Below are 18,542 nucleotides of genomic sequence, written 5' to 3'. Positions count from 1 at the left end.
GATAGAACCAAACGAGCTTCCTTGAATAAAAGAGACAAAAGTATTGTACATCGTATTGGGGGGATGGACAAGTCGGGGGCAGGAACAAACGAAATCTAGGGGTGGTCTCTATTATCCTCCAGTGCCAAAAACACTCGAGTTCATCTATTTGCCAATCTCAACACCGCCGGTAGCACCAAGAACACGCTTGATGTCACCGTAGATGGCGAATTGACCGGCAGTAAGGGAGCCAACCATGAAGAGACGGGCGCCAATGCCGGAGTACGAGCCACGGAGGCCAAGCTCCTTGCCGATCTTGACCAGGCGGGAGATGGTGCCCTCACCGGGGAGACCCTGGGTCTTGTTGATCTTGGAGAGCATGGTGTCGGCAGGCTGCGACACAATGGCGGCAGCGAGACCGGCGACGAGACCAGAGCCCAGGTTGATACCGGTCTTCTGACCATCAGAGAGGTTGTTCTTGTCAACCTGGCCGTAGATCATCTCGGAGACCTTCTCGAAGACGACGAACTTGGCCATGGTGTAGGGGACCCTAGGGTTTTTATGGTTAGCCAACGCATATCATTATACCACAACTTAGGCACACTTACTGCTTGAACAGAATGGGACCGAATCCAGAGTAGAAAGCACCAATGCCCTCCTGGGACGCGATCTTGCTGAAGCCGCTCAGAAGACCGCTGGCGAAGGTGGGCTGAGACACCAGACGGATACGGGTGGCCTCGAGAGGGCAGAGCGCGATATCAGCCATGAACTCGGCGCAGGCAGAGGAGGCGAGGTAGACGACAGTGCGGTTGTTGGCAGCGGTCTCGTAGCCCAGGTAGTTGATGGACTGCTGCTTGAAGAATTCGTAGCCACCGAACTTGAAGGCACCCTGGAGGAAGTAACCGGCAGCGGTAGGACCGAAACCAGTCAGGAGAGCGCCAGCACCCTCGTTCTGGATGACCTGCTTGAAGCCACCGATCATGCCACGGTTGTAGGTGGCCGGGTCCAGCTGGATACGGGTCTTGACGCTGGAAAATATGCGCCGTCAGCCACAGCCATCGCACGCCTCATATTGGACCATTTCGACTTACACATCAAGAGGAGTGACAGCTCCATGTGTGACACTGCAACACACCGCTCCTGCAAAGGCGAACCGGGAGTATAAAGCCAGTCCCGAAAGAGGCTTCTGGTCGATGGAGGCCATTGTGGAGGGGGGATGAAAAGTGGTGGGAAGAAGATGGGTTGGGATGAGGAAGGAGGGAAGAGTTTGAAAGGGATGACGGGGCTCCGAAAACTTTTCGCGGGCCAGTAATTACGGAAGTGGCTCGGCTGCCCATTGCCACGCTAACTCCGGCTGCCCGGTCAACCATGATAGCTATTGCAAGTCGCATTATGCGACGCTTCATCTACCATTGTTCTCTGTAGACAATTATTGTTTCTAGTCCGCTGCGCTACATCTGGCCGGTTTTGAGAAGATCCAGACCGTGTTTGGATTATGAACACCGTGTCAAGTACAGGACTCGGGATCATGAAAACCCTGAACTCGGCGCGCTCGAGTTTCAGAAGTACCACAAACCTATGTGAAGCATATCATTGCATGAACCACCCATTCCGACAACTTTGTTTTTCTTTTTTACAACAACATAACCTATGAATACGTCACGATGGACAAGAACGGCGATGGAGCAAGAATGGTAAAGTGGGTCTGCATTTCCACAAATCATAGCGCCCCGTCGGCGGGATCCGGGTTATGCGAGGCACTTATCTACAGTAGTATAGATGGAGGTGTATAAGTCAAGTACTTCGCAATGAGAGCTTCGTTTTCGACCAAACAACTGTAGTATTCAGTAGACTTTTCCTAAGGCTTTTTGGTGTTGTTTGCCATTGATTCCCCCTATTACTGCTTGTTTACCACGAGCTAGGTCTTCATCGATCCGAAGCCAGCTACGTGCGTTTGGCAGAGGTTCACGATGTCGCCATCGCAGCATTTCACGACTCCATTCAGTTAACCATCACAATCCTTGCATCCGAGCTGGCTATCTTCCCACCGTGGAAGAACCCGAATGCCGGTACAAAATCTAACTAGGGCAGCCAAGATTTGTTCTGCTGACTGTGAGATGCGCCCAATAAGGCTGTGGAATCCTGTTTCGCTGTGTTTTTTCCCGGACTTAGGCGTCCAACGGATATAGACTATCAGTACTTAAGGCGATGAGACCCCCGGAATTCAGTCCCAGATCTACTTGCCCCATCTCCTCGAAGACTACGATCGTAATTCTTCAATATGGGGTCAGAACCAGGATTCAGTCTCCACCTCACCATATATATCGATCCTCAGAACGTTAACAAGTTCTTTGAGCATTTCAAGCCGGTCTATGACGCCGTAGTTGCCGAGCCGGAATGTCGCTTCTTCGAGGTGTACCAGTCTCCCGAGGATCCGGGGACACTGCACTGGGTTGAAGACTGGTATGATGATTAGCTCTGACATCTTAAAGAGAAACAAAATAATCTAACAGCTTTTAAAGGGTCGCGTCTACCGAGTGGTTCATGAGTGTTTGTTGTATTTACCTTATGATGTAGGCAGGTATACTGATTTCGATATACAGACCCAGATGGCCAAGGATTACTACAAGGACTACTTGGCTGCCACAGAGCCCATGTTTGTGAAGCCTCGAGAGTTTAAGATATACACTCGTCTTGGAGCACCATATTATACTGCCAAACAGGAATGAACTATGAGCTTTAGCTAGTAAATACTTCTACCTGGTGTAGTCATATTTCCTTCTCTTTGATCTGCTCAATTCACCCGGTAACTAGCCTCATCACGTCCCGTGTATGAATCAGGTTCCATCGCTATTGGCTGCCTTACTGAGAATAGAACCTAAAGTGCGGATCAATTAATAGGCATAAGCGTATGCGGCGCAGGCCCCGCCTGCTCGGGAGATAAACATAGTCCCCCTATTATTCTTTCTGGGCAACATGGGAGGATTCGTCCGACTGCCCAACCAGCTTTGCACCTACTAGCCCATTTAGAGTGCAGGTAACCAGCTGCTATTATCACTTCACATTTTATGGCGACAAATAAATAACTGTTTGTTTCCTACACTTTGAGTTAATGCTACAACAAGCGAGATCGAGGGAACGGGCCGTCGACGATCGATCGGGTGATATGTACAGTGTGGGCAAAGCCTCACATCTAGTTAGACACGTAGCCCCGTCAGTGCGGCAGGCAGGGTTCATTGATTGGTACATTCTATCAAGCGAGATTTCGGGTAGGGATTGATGCAGTAGCTTCTCACAATGGGGGCGAGCGGTTGGACTCTTTGCACATTACCTGATTGGCCCAGCGCGAGGCGCGCGTGTACATGCGACAAGGATAAATGCCCCCGATCAATACTCAGAGAACGTGCTGCTGTCTAAAATAGTCTGGAAGTACGCTTACTGCATATTAATATATTTTTTTCCCCCATCACTTTTGCCCTATCCAATTATTTTCGGGGCTATTTTTACGGGTGCAACTTCCCCAGGCCTCGCGACTTTACGAGTCTACGTACAAAATTACATAAACTCGATATAGAGTCACGAAACTTCAAAGCCTTCTAATTCTAGAGTCGGATCGGAAGCCTCAGGCTCTGATAAGGAAGGTGTATATCTGGTTTCAATATTGGTTCATGGATGATCTCTACGACGTACTACATTTCTAGAAGAGAATGATGTTCCTCTATGGCTTTTATAAAGGTTATAAAAGCGGGTCAAGGGCAGTCCAAGATTCGTAAAACACGGTATTCGCCGCGGATGGCTGATTCTCTCATGCCTAGCCTAATGCAACCGTGTTGCGCTGAGATGCGAGTTTCCACGCCAGTACTTTTGGCATAGCCAACATCATTGCGGGCTAGTTTTTCCGACTAAACTATTTACAGATATAGATGTGCATGAGTCTACACGGGATGTTAGCGCTGAGAAACCCTAGTGAACGATGCGCGTGCAGTGCTGGGATAAATACGCTCGCAATGGACGCTAGAGAGCACATACTCAGCATTTGCTTACCGCATTTCTCCTCATTATAAAATTAAATCTACAATGGGCCTGAGTGCTTCCATACTGGTAATTTTAACTCTGCCACTCATTCACCACGCTCTTTCGCTACCTACCAATGTCAGGGCGACAGCTAGCAACGGAACCTTCGTTCATATACTCTCGACGAATAATACTGAATCACGCAACGAAAAACAGGAAGGATGGCAAAGCGGCCCAAATACAAGGGGAACGTTTGACATTATTTGGGACTGCTGCTTCACCATGTTCCTCTGTTCGTGGTCGAGCCTCTGTCTGAATGTGCCAGCCCAAACCGACTCACAAGGCAAAATTTTCCGACGAAAAATCTACCTGACTGCCTTGGCTCTCTTGGGACCTGAGTTTATTTTTCAAATTGCTCTTTCTCAATGGGAATCTGCACATCAATCCGTGAAGGATTTCAATACCCTAGGAATTAAAGGATGGACAATGACACATGCATTCTATGCCGACATGGGCGGATTTCACTTGAAAACTGACGACTTTGTCGCTTTTCCAATTAACGCAAAACAACTTCACTATCTCATAACGAACGGATACGTGGACGCTCCCGTGCTTGACAAGAAAAGAATTGCGGATAAGAATAAGGTCGACAGTATGCTGCGGCTCCTCACATTGTTCCAAACACTGTGGTTTATCATCAACGTCTGCGGACGTGCCTCACAAAACCTCGAAATCTGCACTGGCGAGCTCACCACGGCTGCATTTATTGTCTGCAGTGTTTCAACTACGGTTTGTTGGTACCAAAAGCCCGCCGATGTTCAAACACCAGAAATACTTGTATCGAGTGTCACTCTAGACGAGATCTTGAGAGATGCGGGAGATCAAGCCAAAAGACCATATCGTTATACACCCTTGGACTTTGTGTCTCGCAACGAATGGTCATGGTCTCTCTACTGGTCTAACTGGGTCAACATACTTCGGAAGCTGCGCATTATGGTCATATTACCGAAGCGGCCTGTTGATCGATTTCAAAATACGATAGTTTCCAAGCCTTCAACCTTTGGCTCTGCTCTTTTTTATCTGTTGACTGTTATTTACGCATCCATATTTGTGGCCGGCTGGAATTACAGCTTTCCAACGACCGCTGAGAAGATCCTGTGGCGTGTATCGTCCACAGGTGTCTTACTTTGCGCGTTTTTATTCTGGGCCATTGGACATTTTTCCTTTTCATTTTACCCGAAACACGTACGCCCGTATAGTGACGCGAGAACACTCCCCAAGACAATTAGCCAGGCACTGGAGCCTGCAACGGGACATCCACTCTGGGACAGATTTAAGCACTGGGTGGAAATGATAGGGCAATCTATACGAAACAATTCGTGGGATCGAGATCCAGAACTCGCTGTTCCTTTGAAAGCGATATTGCCGATATACGTGCTCGGAGTTATTTATTGTCACGCACGAGCATTCATATTTCTGGAGGATGTTATTCAGCTGCGTTCGCTTCCAACAAGCGCCTATCTAACTATGAACTGGTCCGGAATATTGCCACATTTTTGAACCATTTTCGACATTTAGTTCAATCAATACGTTTTGTTTCGTTACTGGTGTCTATTCTGTACCGCTTTATCTCAATATTGTTCATTTTCGTATGATATATAACCAGATCAGAGCCAATACAGCTCAACGTCAACGTCAAATTCATTAACGGCACCAATTGTCACATATGTTGATCCTCCATGCTTGGATACTCATGGTTCGCCATAACACGAGGATTTTCGCGTACATGCTACACATGGAAGAGGGAAGAATGAAAGAAATTCTCTATTGAACCTTCTTGGGCTCAACAGGGCGCGTGTTTCCGGAAGTGGGCTTGGAAGCACGAACCGCGGCGTATCGATGAAAACTGAAATACCGATAGGCAACGATTGCAGCAACACAGTTGATGAAACGTGCCTCAAGTCCGAAACATCTGATTATCAGATACGGGATGTACGCAAGGACGAAGAAGAGGCGCAACATCGGCTTCACATTTTCTGACAAGTCGGATACCTCGATGTCTTGGAAACCAATCTCTTCAAGGAGTGCCGGGAAAGTTCCTTCCTCGAATTCGATGTTTGCGGGCATTGCGGCATACTTGTTGACTTGTCCGAACATCTTGACCATCTCCTCTGGTGCGTTTGGAGGGACGGAATGCTCATATTCGAATAGGGCAATAGAGCCGCCGGGTTTTAGTACTCGAAAATACTCGTTCAGCACTTTTCTCGCGTCTGTCGCATGTACTGTAGTTTCCATTGCGTACACGCCATCCAAAGACTCGGACCGAAAATCATCGAGGTGATGAAAATCCGCTTTTTGAACAGTAATGGCTTTTTCAAGCCCCGCCGCAGCGGCGTTACTTCGAGCATGGGCGATATGTCGATCTATAACGTCAATAGCCCTAATTTTGAGGCCTCCTTGGGCCATTCGGATTGCAACGTGGCCATAGCCGCAGCCAGCATCGAGGACAGTGGAACCCGGTGGCAGGTTCAGCGTTTCAAAAAGGCGGTCTTCCATCTTCCGGAGAGCACTTCCAATAGGGAAAGGCCACCAGGTATCAGTATCATAGTACCCAAAATGTCGAGTTCCGCCTAAGATAAAACGGTAGCCAATCCTTGATTCCAATGAGGCGTAGTAGGACTGCAGCAGCTTGTGGTGCCTAATCAGGGGCTCTGATTCGGAGACTGTCATAATGAGGGCGCGCGTTGTTTCAAACAGTGTGCGAAACAAAAGGAAGTGAAATATAGTCAGGGGAAGGGTGTATGTGTTGGAAAAGAAGTGGTTACCGTGCGCGGTGGCTGTCGCTCTCCGCCTTCAGGGTGAACGAAAGGGGCCTTGGCATTTATTCTTACTTAAGATGTGAAGAACCGCCGCGCCGTGCAGGGGGGCTTAGACTAGCGGTAGTATTCTAGCCAGTGAGACCGCAGAGCTGTCCTCGCCAAACAAATAATAATTAGTTCAAGGCAGAGATTGAGTGGCTCCGAGGTCCGACTGGGCCTCGGGAGGGCCCGTCTGGAACACACCCGTCTCAGATCAGTTTAGTGGAGGCGTTTAACAACATCGCCCCATTCGTCGCTCATTCCCACCACTGGTTATAAGAGATTACCGCAACGATTCTTGTTATAGATCCACGAACTCTCGCAATTCTTCAATGTGATAGTTTGGTATTAATATACTTATCACAGTGCCTAAATTTAAGATATGAATCTGGTGTGAAGTCACTGTTAAGTTGTGTGGCCTTAACAGATCTCGCGCGCTACTATATGTAGTATTCTCAGACATGACAAAGTAGAGCACTTAACAGACAGCTTTGTCATAATTGTCATTTTGCCCCAGTTGGCTGTGCGTGTCTGGATAGACCTCTGACAGGGCACTTCTATTTATATACGTTGGTTTTATGTTGTCAGAAGATCTCTAGATTAAGACTTGCCCGCAACTGCATTTTCGGACGGTGTTATGGTTTCAATATACCGCAATTGTAGGAATAACAGAGCATGGAAGCGATATCGCATACGCGAAGTGAAAGAAAACGGGATTACGCGTAGTCTACCGACTACGGGACTAACACTTCGATTCTGCTAACCTAGCTGGATTAAGAAACACCAGAGAGCACCTGCAAGACGCCAAAAGCGTGATATGTTCAGTGGCAACGAAAGTACCACCTGCGGCACCGAGAACGAGAGTACTACTGCTGCGGAGCACGATAAAGAAACAGATCCGACTCTTCGAGTGTGTGCGTGTGAGAAGTCCGACTGGACTGCAGGAAGACACGGTTCTGTTTGCTTGCTAGGCCAGCAACAGATCAGAAGGGTAGAAGAGAAAAGGAACCGACCTTGTGCTGTTTGAGCGAGGTGGGAGATTCACTATGGGGAACGGCGGCTTGCCATGCTGGCGGGGGGTCAGATGTTAGAGATTTTTTTTTTGGCCCGGATACTCGGCGGAGATGGTCATGTTACTGTATCAGCGACAGAACACGGATAACAGGATATAGATGGGGACAAGCCCCGACGGGATGGATGGGTTGCGGACGACGCAGGAGGGCATTCAAGCCGGAGTTGGGGTGCTGGACATTGCACTCGACGTGACCTGGCGCTTGGCGGCTCCTTGGGATGCATTCTGGGAGAGAAAACTCGGCATTAGTCATTCCCAGCTGTTGATACCTTGGAATCTGTCTCGCGGGAGGTGGAATTGTGGGTTCCAGTATCGAAATTTGGCCGAGGCAGGCTCAATTTTCGTCGCTTCTGTGAACTTACGTCTAGCTCGCTGATGCTGCGTTTCTGGCCGGCCGCCTCGGTCTTCTTGATCACCTTCTTCTTGGGTCGGGGTGGTCGAGTTTCTCCTGGTTGGAAGACATCGTCGGGTAGGTCGAAACTACAAAAGGTCAGACGATGGGAAATTCAACCAAGAGGATCGTACGCAAAATACCTGCGAACATGGCTGATGGCTAGTTCATTGATACCGGGTTGGTATCCAGCCCAAGATGTGCATGTAGACTTGAAGATTTGTGCATCAGTGGAGATATCCAAAGATCGGGAGGCACCTGGCTCCAGCGGCTTCAACTCCAGGCCAATGTAATAAGTGGTGGTGTACACGGTCTGGCTGTCTTCTTCGACTTTCTTTTCTGTGGGTTGCGCGACGTCTGCGTTTTCCACTCCATTCTGTGCGGCAGCTTCATGGGCTGGGTCCTTGGTCTCATCAGTCATTTCGGTCTTCGTACCAGTGGCTTGGAACTTGGTCGATCCATTCTTGACGGCGTCCATCTCTTGCTCATTGGAGATGGTGTGTATTCTCTCAAAGCCCTTGGGGAAGGGGTGTGCCACCGCAATGGTTGCTTTCCGATCCAGAGCTCCGACAAGATGCCGCAGCTTGGACTCGACGAGACCAGACCAAACCCCTTCGGATTCCTTGGTCCTGCTAGAAGCGGTGATACTGAGGTAGTACTTATAATCCTGTGTAAAGAATGTGTGGCGTGCAAACAAATCGTTCCAGGAGCTTTGCTTCATGAAGATCTTGTCCACCAGGTCACCTCCACGCTGAAGTTCGCGAAGGAGGACCGCTTTTGTTGACATCGAGATATTGTGGGTGGCACACATGGAGGGATACGCAGGGGTGATGATCGGCATGAGGTGAAATTTATCGTGATGGTAGAGCTGTTTGGAAGGATGCGGTCAATTCAGGCAACCAAAGCGATGTGAAAGGTGGTGATGTCTATACCTGCGGATTCCACACTTTGATTTGGAGTGGCCCCTCCTCGATCTGCTTCAGTAATACAGGCTGAGGCCAAGCCCACTTGTTCATGATCCGGAAAAACTTGCCCACAATGACAGACCCAGTCGCCTGGGGGTATAGCTGGCAAACTCTGGCCACCAGCATCGCCCACGCGACGCCTCCAGGGAAGCCCACGATGTTCGCGTAAATAGCCCGGCCTGTGCGAACGAATTAGTGCCACAACCCCAATGAAGCGTTCGCAGTATTCTTACGCTGAGCCCAGAGCTTGATTGCACGAAGTGCGAGGCGGAACGTCTTTTGCTGAGGAACGAGCTCCAGAATCTCGTCAGTGACACGAGTGCCGTTGAGCGAGCGAACCTCAGCTTCAGTCAGTCCCCGGAGATAGTCATTGTTCTTGAGGTCCAGGTTCATTGGCACGCAGGGGACAAGCAAACGACCAAAAATCAAATCAATACTAATCCCCGATAGCTCGAGTTTGATGATAGGAACAAAGGCATCCGGAACTGGCGTCATCTTCTCAATCGCACCGGCGGGGGCCATTCGTTCTAGCACAGGAGGAAAATCGGCGAAGAAATCGTCGATCAGGACATGCTTTGGTCCAACCACCAGGGTATCAATATCCGATCCTGTCGCACCATCAGTGGTTAGTACAATCAAAGCATCGTCTTCTGCCAAGGGAGAGCTCACCTGGCCCATAGACACCGAGTCGGTAACTTCCGAAAGAGAAGATCTTCCCTCCTGCTGCTTCCACCGCGGCAGGAGAGAGTCCCTTCTTGCGACTGACCACTTTGATAAATTCCACCGCGACGCGTTGCAGCAACTGCAGCATTTGTTTTCTAGAGGGACACTATTAGCAACACAGCCCCTGCGTTTGTTTGGGTTGATTGACCACCCACCTTCGCTCAGTCTCGGACGGAGCTTCGAAATTGTTTTGTGCCTTGAGCTCTGCGATCAAATTATCGTTCGCGACAAGCTCATCTTGGGTCGGAAGAGCGGTTGAGATCGGAGGAGTGACTCCCCACTGCCGTGTGGGAGGTGCTGCCATTGTGGTCGCGTTGGTGATGGATGTCGCACGCCTGTCGAGGTGAGGATAGGGATTAGATATCAGTGAGGAGTCGAGGTGAAAATGATGCGCCGACGACAAGAACCAGGATGTGACGGGAGTGAATCGGAGAAGAACACAAAAGAATACAGATGAGGACAAGGGCAGGACGAAGACAAGAATGGAAGGAGACAAAGCGAGGGAAGGAGATGCGCGGCAAAGCAAGACAAGCGCCGCGCACTTACAAAGGTTAGTCAATCGGCCAGAGCCTGGGCGCTGACTAAGGAGGTCACATGATAGCCGTGGAACTGATTGATTTCATCCCAGAAAAAGACATTAACGAAAATACTTGGATCAGAAAACATTCTGAAAAAGACGTGAGATAGGTATAGGTTGATGATTGATGAATAAAGCAGCTATCTAATGCCACTAAACTACATGAGATTATATGATTGTCAAGCAAATTGATTTCATCTCAACATTTGAAGCAACCACTTCAACTGACGAAATACAAGACATTCCGTACTACCTGCATTAATAATAAAGGATCAACCCAGTACCTCCTCAATCTTCTCCGCCAGCTTATCCAACACGCTCTTCTGCGCAAAGAAATCAGCCATCTTCTCGTCCAGCCATTCCACATCCTCCTTGCTATCTCCAGGACCTCCAGCCCAGTCTGATCTTCAATCAGCCATTATCCTTGACCTAATTTCCGAAAAAGGGGTATACTCACGGCCCCAGATAGAAGGAAAAACCTCCAGCTTGCCAATCCCCGGCTGCATACAAGCAACTTCATACTCCGAGTCCTCGGGTCTACGAGCCACGCCACCACAATCAGCATCATATTGCTTAGAGAACAAAGGGAACTTACGGGAAGTACAGGTCGGTCTTTGCCGGCATGACGAGCGTCTTGGCTTTAATGGACGCCAGGGCCTTTTCAAAGTCTCCGTTGTACGGTTCCTGCTTCGACACGTCGGCATTCTGCCAGGTCTGAATCATTGTCAATAGGTTCTCGGGATCTGTCATTGTATATTAGCTTCTTTTTTATAATATAGGTATGTTTTATGCATCGGTAAGTAAGTACCCTTGGAACACGCCCACTTCTCCCAGAAATTCAGCATGAAGTCCTCGAGATCTTTGTATCCCAGCACGGTTTCATAGAGTTTGTGTCTATAAAATGCCTGGCTGAGTCCCCTATTCATTCATAAGATGTCAGTTACTGCCAGTCAGCAAGCATGAAACCCCAAGCGCGGACATTACATACCATCCAGCATAAACCCTTCCCAAGGCCTTCAGTCCAATCTCCCTCTCCTCCTCCGACCACGTATGCACCGCCGCCGAACGATCCCTAACACCCAAACCCCCAGATCCAGCGGAACGAATCTTCTTAGCCGCAAACAGGGCACTCTTAACCCCTTCCAAAAAGACCTGGTTATGCAGCGACGTCTTCGCAGAGCCACAGAACGGAACAACGAAATCCATGAAGTCCGGATACTGCGTTGCCCACTGGTAGCTCTGTCCCGCACCCATGGACCAGCCGACGACGGCGAATAAGTGCGAGATGCCCAGGTGCTTGGTGACGAGTTTGTGCTGGGCGCGCACGTTATCGTATACAGAGCACCGGGGGAATGGGCCTGGGCCAGCCTGGTTCGATGGCGACGAGGACTGGCTGTTTCCGAAGAGAGCGGGGATGATTATGTAGAAGTTTTGAGGGTTGAGGGTTTTGTCGTTGCCGATTAGCCAGAAATTGTCGGATATCACTATAGCAAAGTTAGTTTAGGGTTTTTTAGGACTCTAATAAATAGGAAGTAAAAGAAAGAAAAGAAAAGCTTACATCCAGAAAACCACGTCGGATAGACGATCGCCGGCGATGTGGGATCACCAAAGGTCTTGTACGCGATATGCGCATCGGGGATCTTCTCTCCGCTCTGGAGTGTCCAGTCACCAAGTTTGTAAGTCTCGTAATCTGGTTGCGACATGATCAGTAGTTTCAATAGAACTCAGGCAGAATAGTATGCGGGCGTGTTTGTCTGATGGCTGATAGTCCTGCTTTATCGTTGGAGATAAACAATGACCCCGCCCGATTCTCCGCACGATAGACGGCTTACGTCGGGTACGGTCGCAATCAGTTTGTCATAGAATCGTAGCATGTTGCTTATGGTATTTCCGATGTGCTTGGTAATAGTTGGTTAGGAGTTTCGATGGCTTTGTAAGTTGTGGGTCTAACTGACTAACGTTAGTTAGTTAACCAGTTAGTTATCTGATTGCTTAGCAATTGATGAAGCTCTTCTCCTGAATATAATGTTGTCAAATCGAGGAATTTAGCCTGATGTATCTTCGATGGCATCCAAGCTGTCACTGTGTTGCCTATCCAAGCAATATAAGATCCCGACAGACAGCCAGTATGAAGGACCATATGGATTGAAATACATTGCTCTTGGGTACGTACAAGGATACGTATAGTTGTGGCAGCCTGCATATCGCTTCGGTGAGTGGTCAGGGTGAATGAATTACACACACACATTCTATAACTATGAACGGCTTTCGATGTACCTTATTAGGTCTTATCAGGTCGCCGACTAATCACGCAAACAGTCTTGTGTCAGAACATACGGGACAAGCCCAGGAGCAGAGCATCCAAAAAATAATCTCACCAATTGAAGTATCTGGTTCAGCTCCTTCTGGACAAGGGCGCAGAGCCACAAGCAAAGGTTGGGTGGACTAGAATCAATTATTGTCATCGCTGTTCTAAAGCGATTAATTCTGGTTTCTTCTTATCTTAACGTCCACTCCCATCCGTGCTCCTGGATGCTCCATTTTAGAAATATACAATACACTTGTGCGGTTCCGACGCACCCGTAAACTGTCCTATGTACCCAAATGGCTATCCATTCTGCGCAAATTCCATTCGCAAGTTCGGGTCAATGTCTGCGTGAAAGCTGTCGTCGCCATATTCTAGGTCCGGAGAGCCAAAATTAGAGCAGAACTGGAAATTGTTGCTGGAGTAGCTATTCTCGTTCATTGAGAAGTGGATATAATCCAATGTGGCAGGATCTTGGAATGCGATTGGCAAGCTGTCGTCAAACAAGTCGAAGATCGCCTTGTCGAGCTGGAAGTGGGACGTTTCGGACCCTAGCCACGTTGTGTTCGTCTGCTGTGTACGTTCGTCACTATGTGTCGCATGTCCGTTATGCACTGCTTTATGAGGCTGACAAGCACCAGGTGGAATTGTTGCTATTTCCTCAGCATTAGAACATCCATTATGTGCTCGATGTCTGATTGTCGAGGAATTATCTGGAGCGGTAACTGTGGAGGGCCCTGTTTCACTTCCTCGGCGAAGGTGATCGTTGATATTATCCGAATGCCTTGAATTCATGACCCCAGGCTTGTTTATAAGCTTCAATAACCGCTTTGCAAGTTGAACCACCCTCTTCGTGCTCGTCCACAGTTTGTTCATAGCCTCCAATGCATTGCAGCACACGAGGAGGTTGTCATATGCGGTCTTAGTATCAAGTTGGTTGTCACGCAGGGCACGGTATATAACTGTAAGGGCCATTGACATTGCGTATGGTACGAGAGGGAGTGGAGGGAGATTTTGGCCCTTATTACAGGAGGTTAAATCGACGATACGATCAGCTGAGGCGAGGCGTCGATTGTATTGAACGCTGCCCGGCCCGCTATATCGACAGGATAGCATGGCAGCCACATGATACCAAATCTCCAGGTACTCTATTGCCCTTAGTCTCAATCGCGAGATTAATTTTGAACAGAGGAGAGGGGAGCGGTACCTTTGTGAGATCTGTGGAAATGGTCATAGTCGGTGCCCGACGTAAGCTCGGGGAGGGATAGAAATTCCTGACACTGATCGACAGCAGCTTTACAGCTTGCTTTATAAACCTTGGTTGCAGTAACCATGAGATCACCCAGACGCAGGGACACCTCCATGATCTGGGAACGGTAGCTCTCTTTCATCAAGCCGGTACGCTCAATTCCAATGTCAGTGTCGTCAATGAGGAAAGGTGCGGCTCCCGTAATAGGTTTGTTTACTCGGTCGAAGTTTCGCAGAGACCACCACAAAAGGTCGCTCTGATCTTGGTCCAGGCTCCCTGGAATTTGCACATGTAGAGATAATGACCACGCTTCACAAATAGCCTGTGACAAGTAACTTGATGCACGGTCCATCCCAGCCAACCCATCCGTGTGTAGATGCATCAGCGCAAGAACCTGGATCTTGATGATCCTATCGGTTTCAAGACCTGCTTTGACAGCCGCATTGAGGCCGGCCAACAGCCTAGATGCAAACTCCAAAGGCTCCATGAGCGGACCGTCAGCGTTCATTCGCAGGAAAGGGGCCGCCTGCGTCATTTTGCAGGCTACAAGACATATTGCCTTCACTAGGTATGGGGAAGACTGCCCGTTGCTATAATCGCGGAAGACACGCGCGCCGTCCATGATTGGTATGAGATCATCCAGGACAGATATATACATTGGCAAGAGAGCATCTGTGGTTGCCCGTGGTAGTTCAAAAAAGGCCCCAGCATCTTCGAGATATTTTCGATGGTGGTCAGAGAGCTTTGGTGGAGCAGATCTTCTTTGCCTCTTGTACCAATGCAATTTTCGCTGTGGGTTTTCCGCCAGTGATGAAAGTTTCATTGCCTCTTGGGATTGGATATGCCCGCGGTGTGAACGTGTTGGACCGGGCGGCCCCTTTTCAACTCCTGAAGCTGACTCGGGAGATTCGGAAAGATCGTTCAAAACGGACTCGGGGTTATATATGGTTACTCGACTTGGATCGAGGCTGGACTCTCGGGTATTCGCTTCAGAGCGAGCCTCCCCGTGTGCCCTTTCCACAGCTTCCGTTCTGCCATTCTCCCCGGCCTTGTCAAACTTTTCAATCTGATCAACCTTATCAAGATGGTAGCATCTCTTCTTGCGTGCACGACAGCTATGACAGGGTACAGATCGATCAAGTCAGCCCAGTCTCAGCTTCAGAAACTGAGGTGCTTCAGGAATGCTTATCTTGGGCAGTCCGTCTCCTGCTTTGTGCTCCAGAGGACTTCCACACAAATTCCATTGGTCTCGCCTTTTAGAAAGATTCGTGAAGGAGCCGACCTTTGAAAGTGGAAATGCTCACAGCGGGCAGGTTTCGTGGTTTTCTCCCGCCCCAAAATAGGATTTCATTGTGTGGGGGGTACCTGAGCCCCGCCCCAAATTGGGAGTGCCCGTGCTAAGGCACCGTCAGAGTCTGAGTCGATTGTGCGGGGTAATCTTAACAAGGCAAGCAATGTCATAGTGAGGATTCCGTGATTGGACGCTGTCGGCGCGTTGGTTGTGGGGAAACGCAATAGTCTGTACAGTATCAGCCCAAGCAGAAACAGCCGTAGAGATTACCGCTAGGACAAGGCTATTTATCGAACAGAAAGGATACACCTGTATTTATAGCTTAGACCTACTGTAGTTCCTAGGTTACCGAGTACAGATAGGGATACGTAGCTCCTTAGTCTTCTGAATAGAGTGGTGTTCAAGTCTGAAACTCGTTACCTGCTTTAAGTGGTAGGTAGAGGGTTTCAGACTTCTGGAACACCACTGTACGTGTCTCGGTGTGCTAGGGTTCCACCGATCTCACAAAACATTCCATGGGAGCTTTCGACCGTGCAATACGCCAGGATCCTGCTCTTCTCCACCCGTAGTCCCTAGTCGAGCTGATTTAATAACCGAACTGCCAAGAATCCACAAAAGTAGGGGTGATTTAGATCAGACCTCGCCAAGGGGCGGGCTGAGCCGTTCAGAAAAGCCCACCAAGCGCCCAAATACAATATGATGTACAATATTCTCATAGAAATTTATAAAATATACCTTTATTACAGTGTACTTACCAGTGAATTACACCTTGCTGGGCTGTGGCGAGGTCTAATTTAGACAGCGTCATAACTAGTGACCTCCAAATTGGAATCATTGGATGCATTCGGTACTAGTGTATAAAAGAATTCTCGCTTCCGTCATGAGCCATCCTCTCTAAGTTACGGTTTGGTATTGTAGATATAACTAGCAATTTCCGAAATAGGTGCCTGCACTGCACTATGAAAATCCGGGGTAAGCTAAGATAAGCGAAGACGAAGGATCTAGATAGTTTCATTTCAGTTCCCGACCAGATTTTGGTTAGATTGTGCCAAAATTTCTACATATGGAAGGCACAATTTTTTGATAAAGAGTTCAATTCTCTCGCCCCTAGACCGAGTGAGTGTTTCTACTATCTAGGTCCACTTTTTTCTTTCCTCAAGTTATTCTCTGCCCTGTTAATTCACTTCAGCAGCCACAGCTGGCACTGATAAACGCTCTTCTGTGGCTCTTTCTAGAGCAAGACTACGAATCGAGATATCAGGACATAAAATGGCCGCCAGAATTTCCAACGACAATAAAGTTACGTCACAACATGTGGAAGACGGCACACGAGAGGATGATTTTATCAATAAAGACGTTGTCAAAGACTGGGGAAGGCTCAAAGAGTATGCTACTTTAGCTACTGAGGATGAGCACAATACAACATTCCTACAAGCCGTAAGGCGGTACCCCAAAGCTGCCTTTTGGTCCGCAGTTGTTAGCCTGTGCATCATCATGGACGGATACGATACTGCGTTGATTGGCACCCTCTTTGGCTTTCCAGCATTCCAGAAGAAATACGGACATGAGATCAACGACTCCGGGAAATACACACTGGACGCTCAGTGGCAAGTGGCTCTTGGAATGTCCAATCCCCTGGGTAATATCATAGGTGTCATTCTGAATGGATACCTCACGGATCGGTTTGGACACAAGAAAGTCCTTCACGGCGCCTTACTCGTCCTCACTGGATTCATTTTCATTCAGGTTTTTGCCCCAGATGTTCGAGTTCTCTTTGTTGGTGAGCTCTTGGCTGGCATTCCGTGGGGTATGTTTTCGACCATGGCCCCTGCTTTTGCCTCGGAGGTGGCCCCTCTTGTCTTGCGCAGTTATCTTGAAACCTGGGTAGTGGTGTGCTGGGGAATCGGGCAGTTTTTCTCCTATGCCGTTCTCTTTAGTCTCAACCACTCTCAGAGCGACTGGGCATACCGCATTCCTTTTGCCATCCAGTGGGTCTGGCCGGTAATAATTTTCCCACTCGCTCTTTATTGCCCTGAATCTCCATGGTGGCTTGTCCGAAAGGGTCGCTACGACAAGGCCGAGCACTCCTTTATGAGGCTGACTTCGGCCCAAAGTCAAGAGATGGCACAGGGGAATGCAAAACAAGCCGTAGCGCTCATGATTGAAACCAACCGACTTGAGCAGGATATGACAAAAGACTCATCGTATCTTGCCTGCTTTAAGGGAACCAACTTGCGGCGAACTGAGATTGCCTGTGCAACATGGGGCATCCAAATTCTCACCGGGTTTGTAATTCAGGGCTACGCAACCTACTTTTTCCAGCAAGCAGGTTTGAGCTCGGATGATTCCTTCAAAATGACCCTCGGAATCGGGGCAATCCATCTCGTTTGCAATTTCAGCTCTTCTGCGCTGAGTGGCAATTATGGTCGAAGACCCCTTTTCTTGGGTGGCTGTGTCATCCTCTCGTTACTCATGCTTCTTATTGGCTTTCTCGCCATTGGTCCTGGAAATTCTGCCTTCGGATTTGCTACGTCCGCCATCTACTTGGTCTGGTTTGGCGTCTGGTGCCTGTCAATCGGGCCGTTGCCATACATTATCAATGGGGAAGTGTCTTCCACCAGATTACGCGCAAAGACGATCACTCTTGCCCGCGGTGTTTACCTCATCTTGAATATCATCAACTCCGTCGTCGCTCCGTATATTCTCAATCCGCAGTGGGCCAACTGGAGAGGTAAAACTGGTCTTCTTACCGGTGGTCTTACTGTGCTTTCGTTGACGTGGGCTTATTTCCGACTTCCTGAAACTGGAAGTAGGACGTATGAGGAACTGGATATTTTGTTCGCACAAGAACATCTTTCGGCAAAGGAGTTTTCCAAAGCCGTAATTCATCGAGACGGTGAGATAATCAGAGTAACAAGGTCGCCATGTGAATAGCTACGGGAACAACGAATATACTCGTTAGGAAATTATGTTTTTATTGTCAGATGTGGCCGGTCATGCTACTTTTTGGTCAAGAAGCGAACGATGCTATTCGAGCAATATGATTATCTCTTGTGCAAGACTCATTTATTCTATGCGACTTAAAAGGATAGTATCAGATGTATTCCTTTACCATCCT

General features: G+C 48.6%; 8 protein-coding genes across 8 annotated transcripts; 3 read left to right on the top strand and 5 right to left on the bottom strand.

Moving 5' to 3' along the window:
• Positions 1-144: 144 nt before the first annotated feature.
• On the bottom strand, positions 145-1,183 carry N7510_001428 (putative mitochondrial phosphate carrier protein (Mir1); the record flags this gene model as incomplete). Its single annotated transcript, XM_056973355.1, has 3 exons — positions 145-529; positions 588-1,007; positions 1,071-1,183. The coding sequence occupies 3 exons, from the start codon at positions 1,181-1,183 to the stop codon at positions 145-147; spliced, it is 918 nt and encodes a 305-aa protein (XP_056838472.1).
• A 1,077-nt stretch (positions 1,184-2,260) lies between these two features.
• Positions 2,261-2,708, top strand: N7510_001427 (putative quinol monooxygenase; the record flags this gene model as incomplete). The annotated part of the gene is made up of 3 exons (XM_056973354.1): positions 2,261-2,442; positions 2,502-2,529; positions 2,583-2,708. The coding sequence occupies 3 exons, from the start codon at positions 2,261-2,263 to the stop codon at positions 2,706-2,708; spliced, it is 336 nt and encodes a 111-aa protein (XP_056838471.1).
• A 1,567-nt stretch (positions 2,709-4,275) lies between these two features.
• N7510_001426 (uncharacterized protein) lies at positions 4,276-5,553 on the top strand (the record flags this gene model as incomplete). Its single annotated transcript, XM_056973353.1, has 1 exon — positions 4,276-5,553. The coding sequence occupies one exon, from the start codon at positions 4,276-4,278 to the stop codon at positions 5,551-5,553; it is 1,278 nt and encodes a 425-aa protein (XP_056838470.1).
• Positions 5,554-5,817: 264 nt separating this feature from the next.
• Positions 5,818-6,723, bottom strand: N7510_001425 (class I SAM-dependent methyltransferase; the record flags this gene model as incomplete). Its single annotated transcript, XM_056973352.1, has 1 exon — positions 5,818-6,723. One exon carries the CDS (start codon positions 6,721-6,723, stop codon positions 5,818-5,820), a length of 906 nt encoding a protein of 301 aa, XP_056838469.1.
• A 1,353-nt stretch (positions 6,724-8,076) lies between these two features.
• On the bottom strand, positions 8,077-10,306 carry N7510_001424 (polynucleotide adenylyltransferase; the record flags this gene model as incomplete). The annotated part of the gene is made up of 7 exons (XM_056973351.1): positions 8,077-8,148; positions 8,286-8,403; positions 8,458-9,182; positions 9,247-9,458; positions 9,513-9,887; positions 9,949-10,097; positions 10,158-10,306. 7 exons carry the CDS (start codon positions 10,304-10,306, stop codon positions 8,077-8,079), a joined length of 1,800 nt encoding a protein of 599 aa, XP_056838468.1.
• Positions 10,307-10,851: 545 nt separating this feature from the next.
• On the bottom strand, positions 10,852-12,282 carry N7510_001423 (homoserine acetyltransferase family protein; the record flags this gene model as incomplete). The annotated part of the gene is made up of 6 exons (XM_056973350.1): positions 10,852-10,979; positions 11,037-11,116; positions 11,175-11,322; positions 11,388-11,497; positions 11,568-12,063; positions 12,138-12,282. The coding sequence occupies 6 exons, from the start codon at positions 12,280-12,282 to the stop codon at positions 10,852-10,854; spliced, it is 1,107 nt and encodes a 368-aa protein (XP_056838467.1).
• A 905-nt stretch (positions 12,283-13,187) lies between these two features.
• On the bottom strand, positions 13,188-15,484 carry N7510_001422 (fungal specific transcription factor domain-containing protein; the record flags this gene model as incomplete). Its single annotated transcript, XM_056973349.1, has 3 exons — positions 13,188-14,032; positions 14,092-15,248; positions 15,438-15,484. The coding sequence occupies 3 exons, from the start codon at positions 15,482-15,484 to the stop codon at positions 13,188-13,190; spliced, it is 2,049 nt and encodes a 682-aa protein (XP_056838466.1).
• Positions 15,485-16,693: 1,209 nt separating this feature from the next.
• N7510_001421 (uncharacterized protein) lies at positions 16,694-18,358 on the top strand (the record flags this gene model as incomplete). The annotated part of the gene is made up of 1 exon (XM_056973348.1): positions 16,694-18,358. One exon carries the CDS (start codon positions 16,694-16,696, stop codon positions 18,356-18,358), a length of 1,665 nt encoding a protein of 554 aa, XP_056838465.1.
• Between the last annotated feature and the right edge of the window lie 184 nt (positions 18,359-18,542).

Source organism: Penicillium lagena, assembly GCF_028827675.1.
Source record: "Penicillium lagena strain IBT 129212 chromosome Unknown utg000001l_segment0_segment0, whole genome shotgun sequence".
Classification (NCBI taxonomy): Eukaryota; Fungi; Ascomycota; class Eurotiomycetes; order Eurotiales; family Aspergillaceae; genus Penicillium; species Penicillium lagena.
Note: the sequence above shows the minus strand (reverse complement) of the source record. Positions and strands in the feature narration are given on the sequence as shown.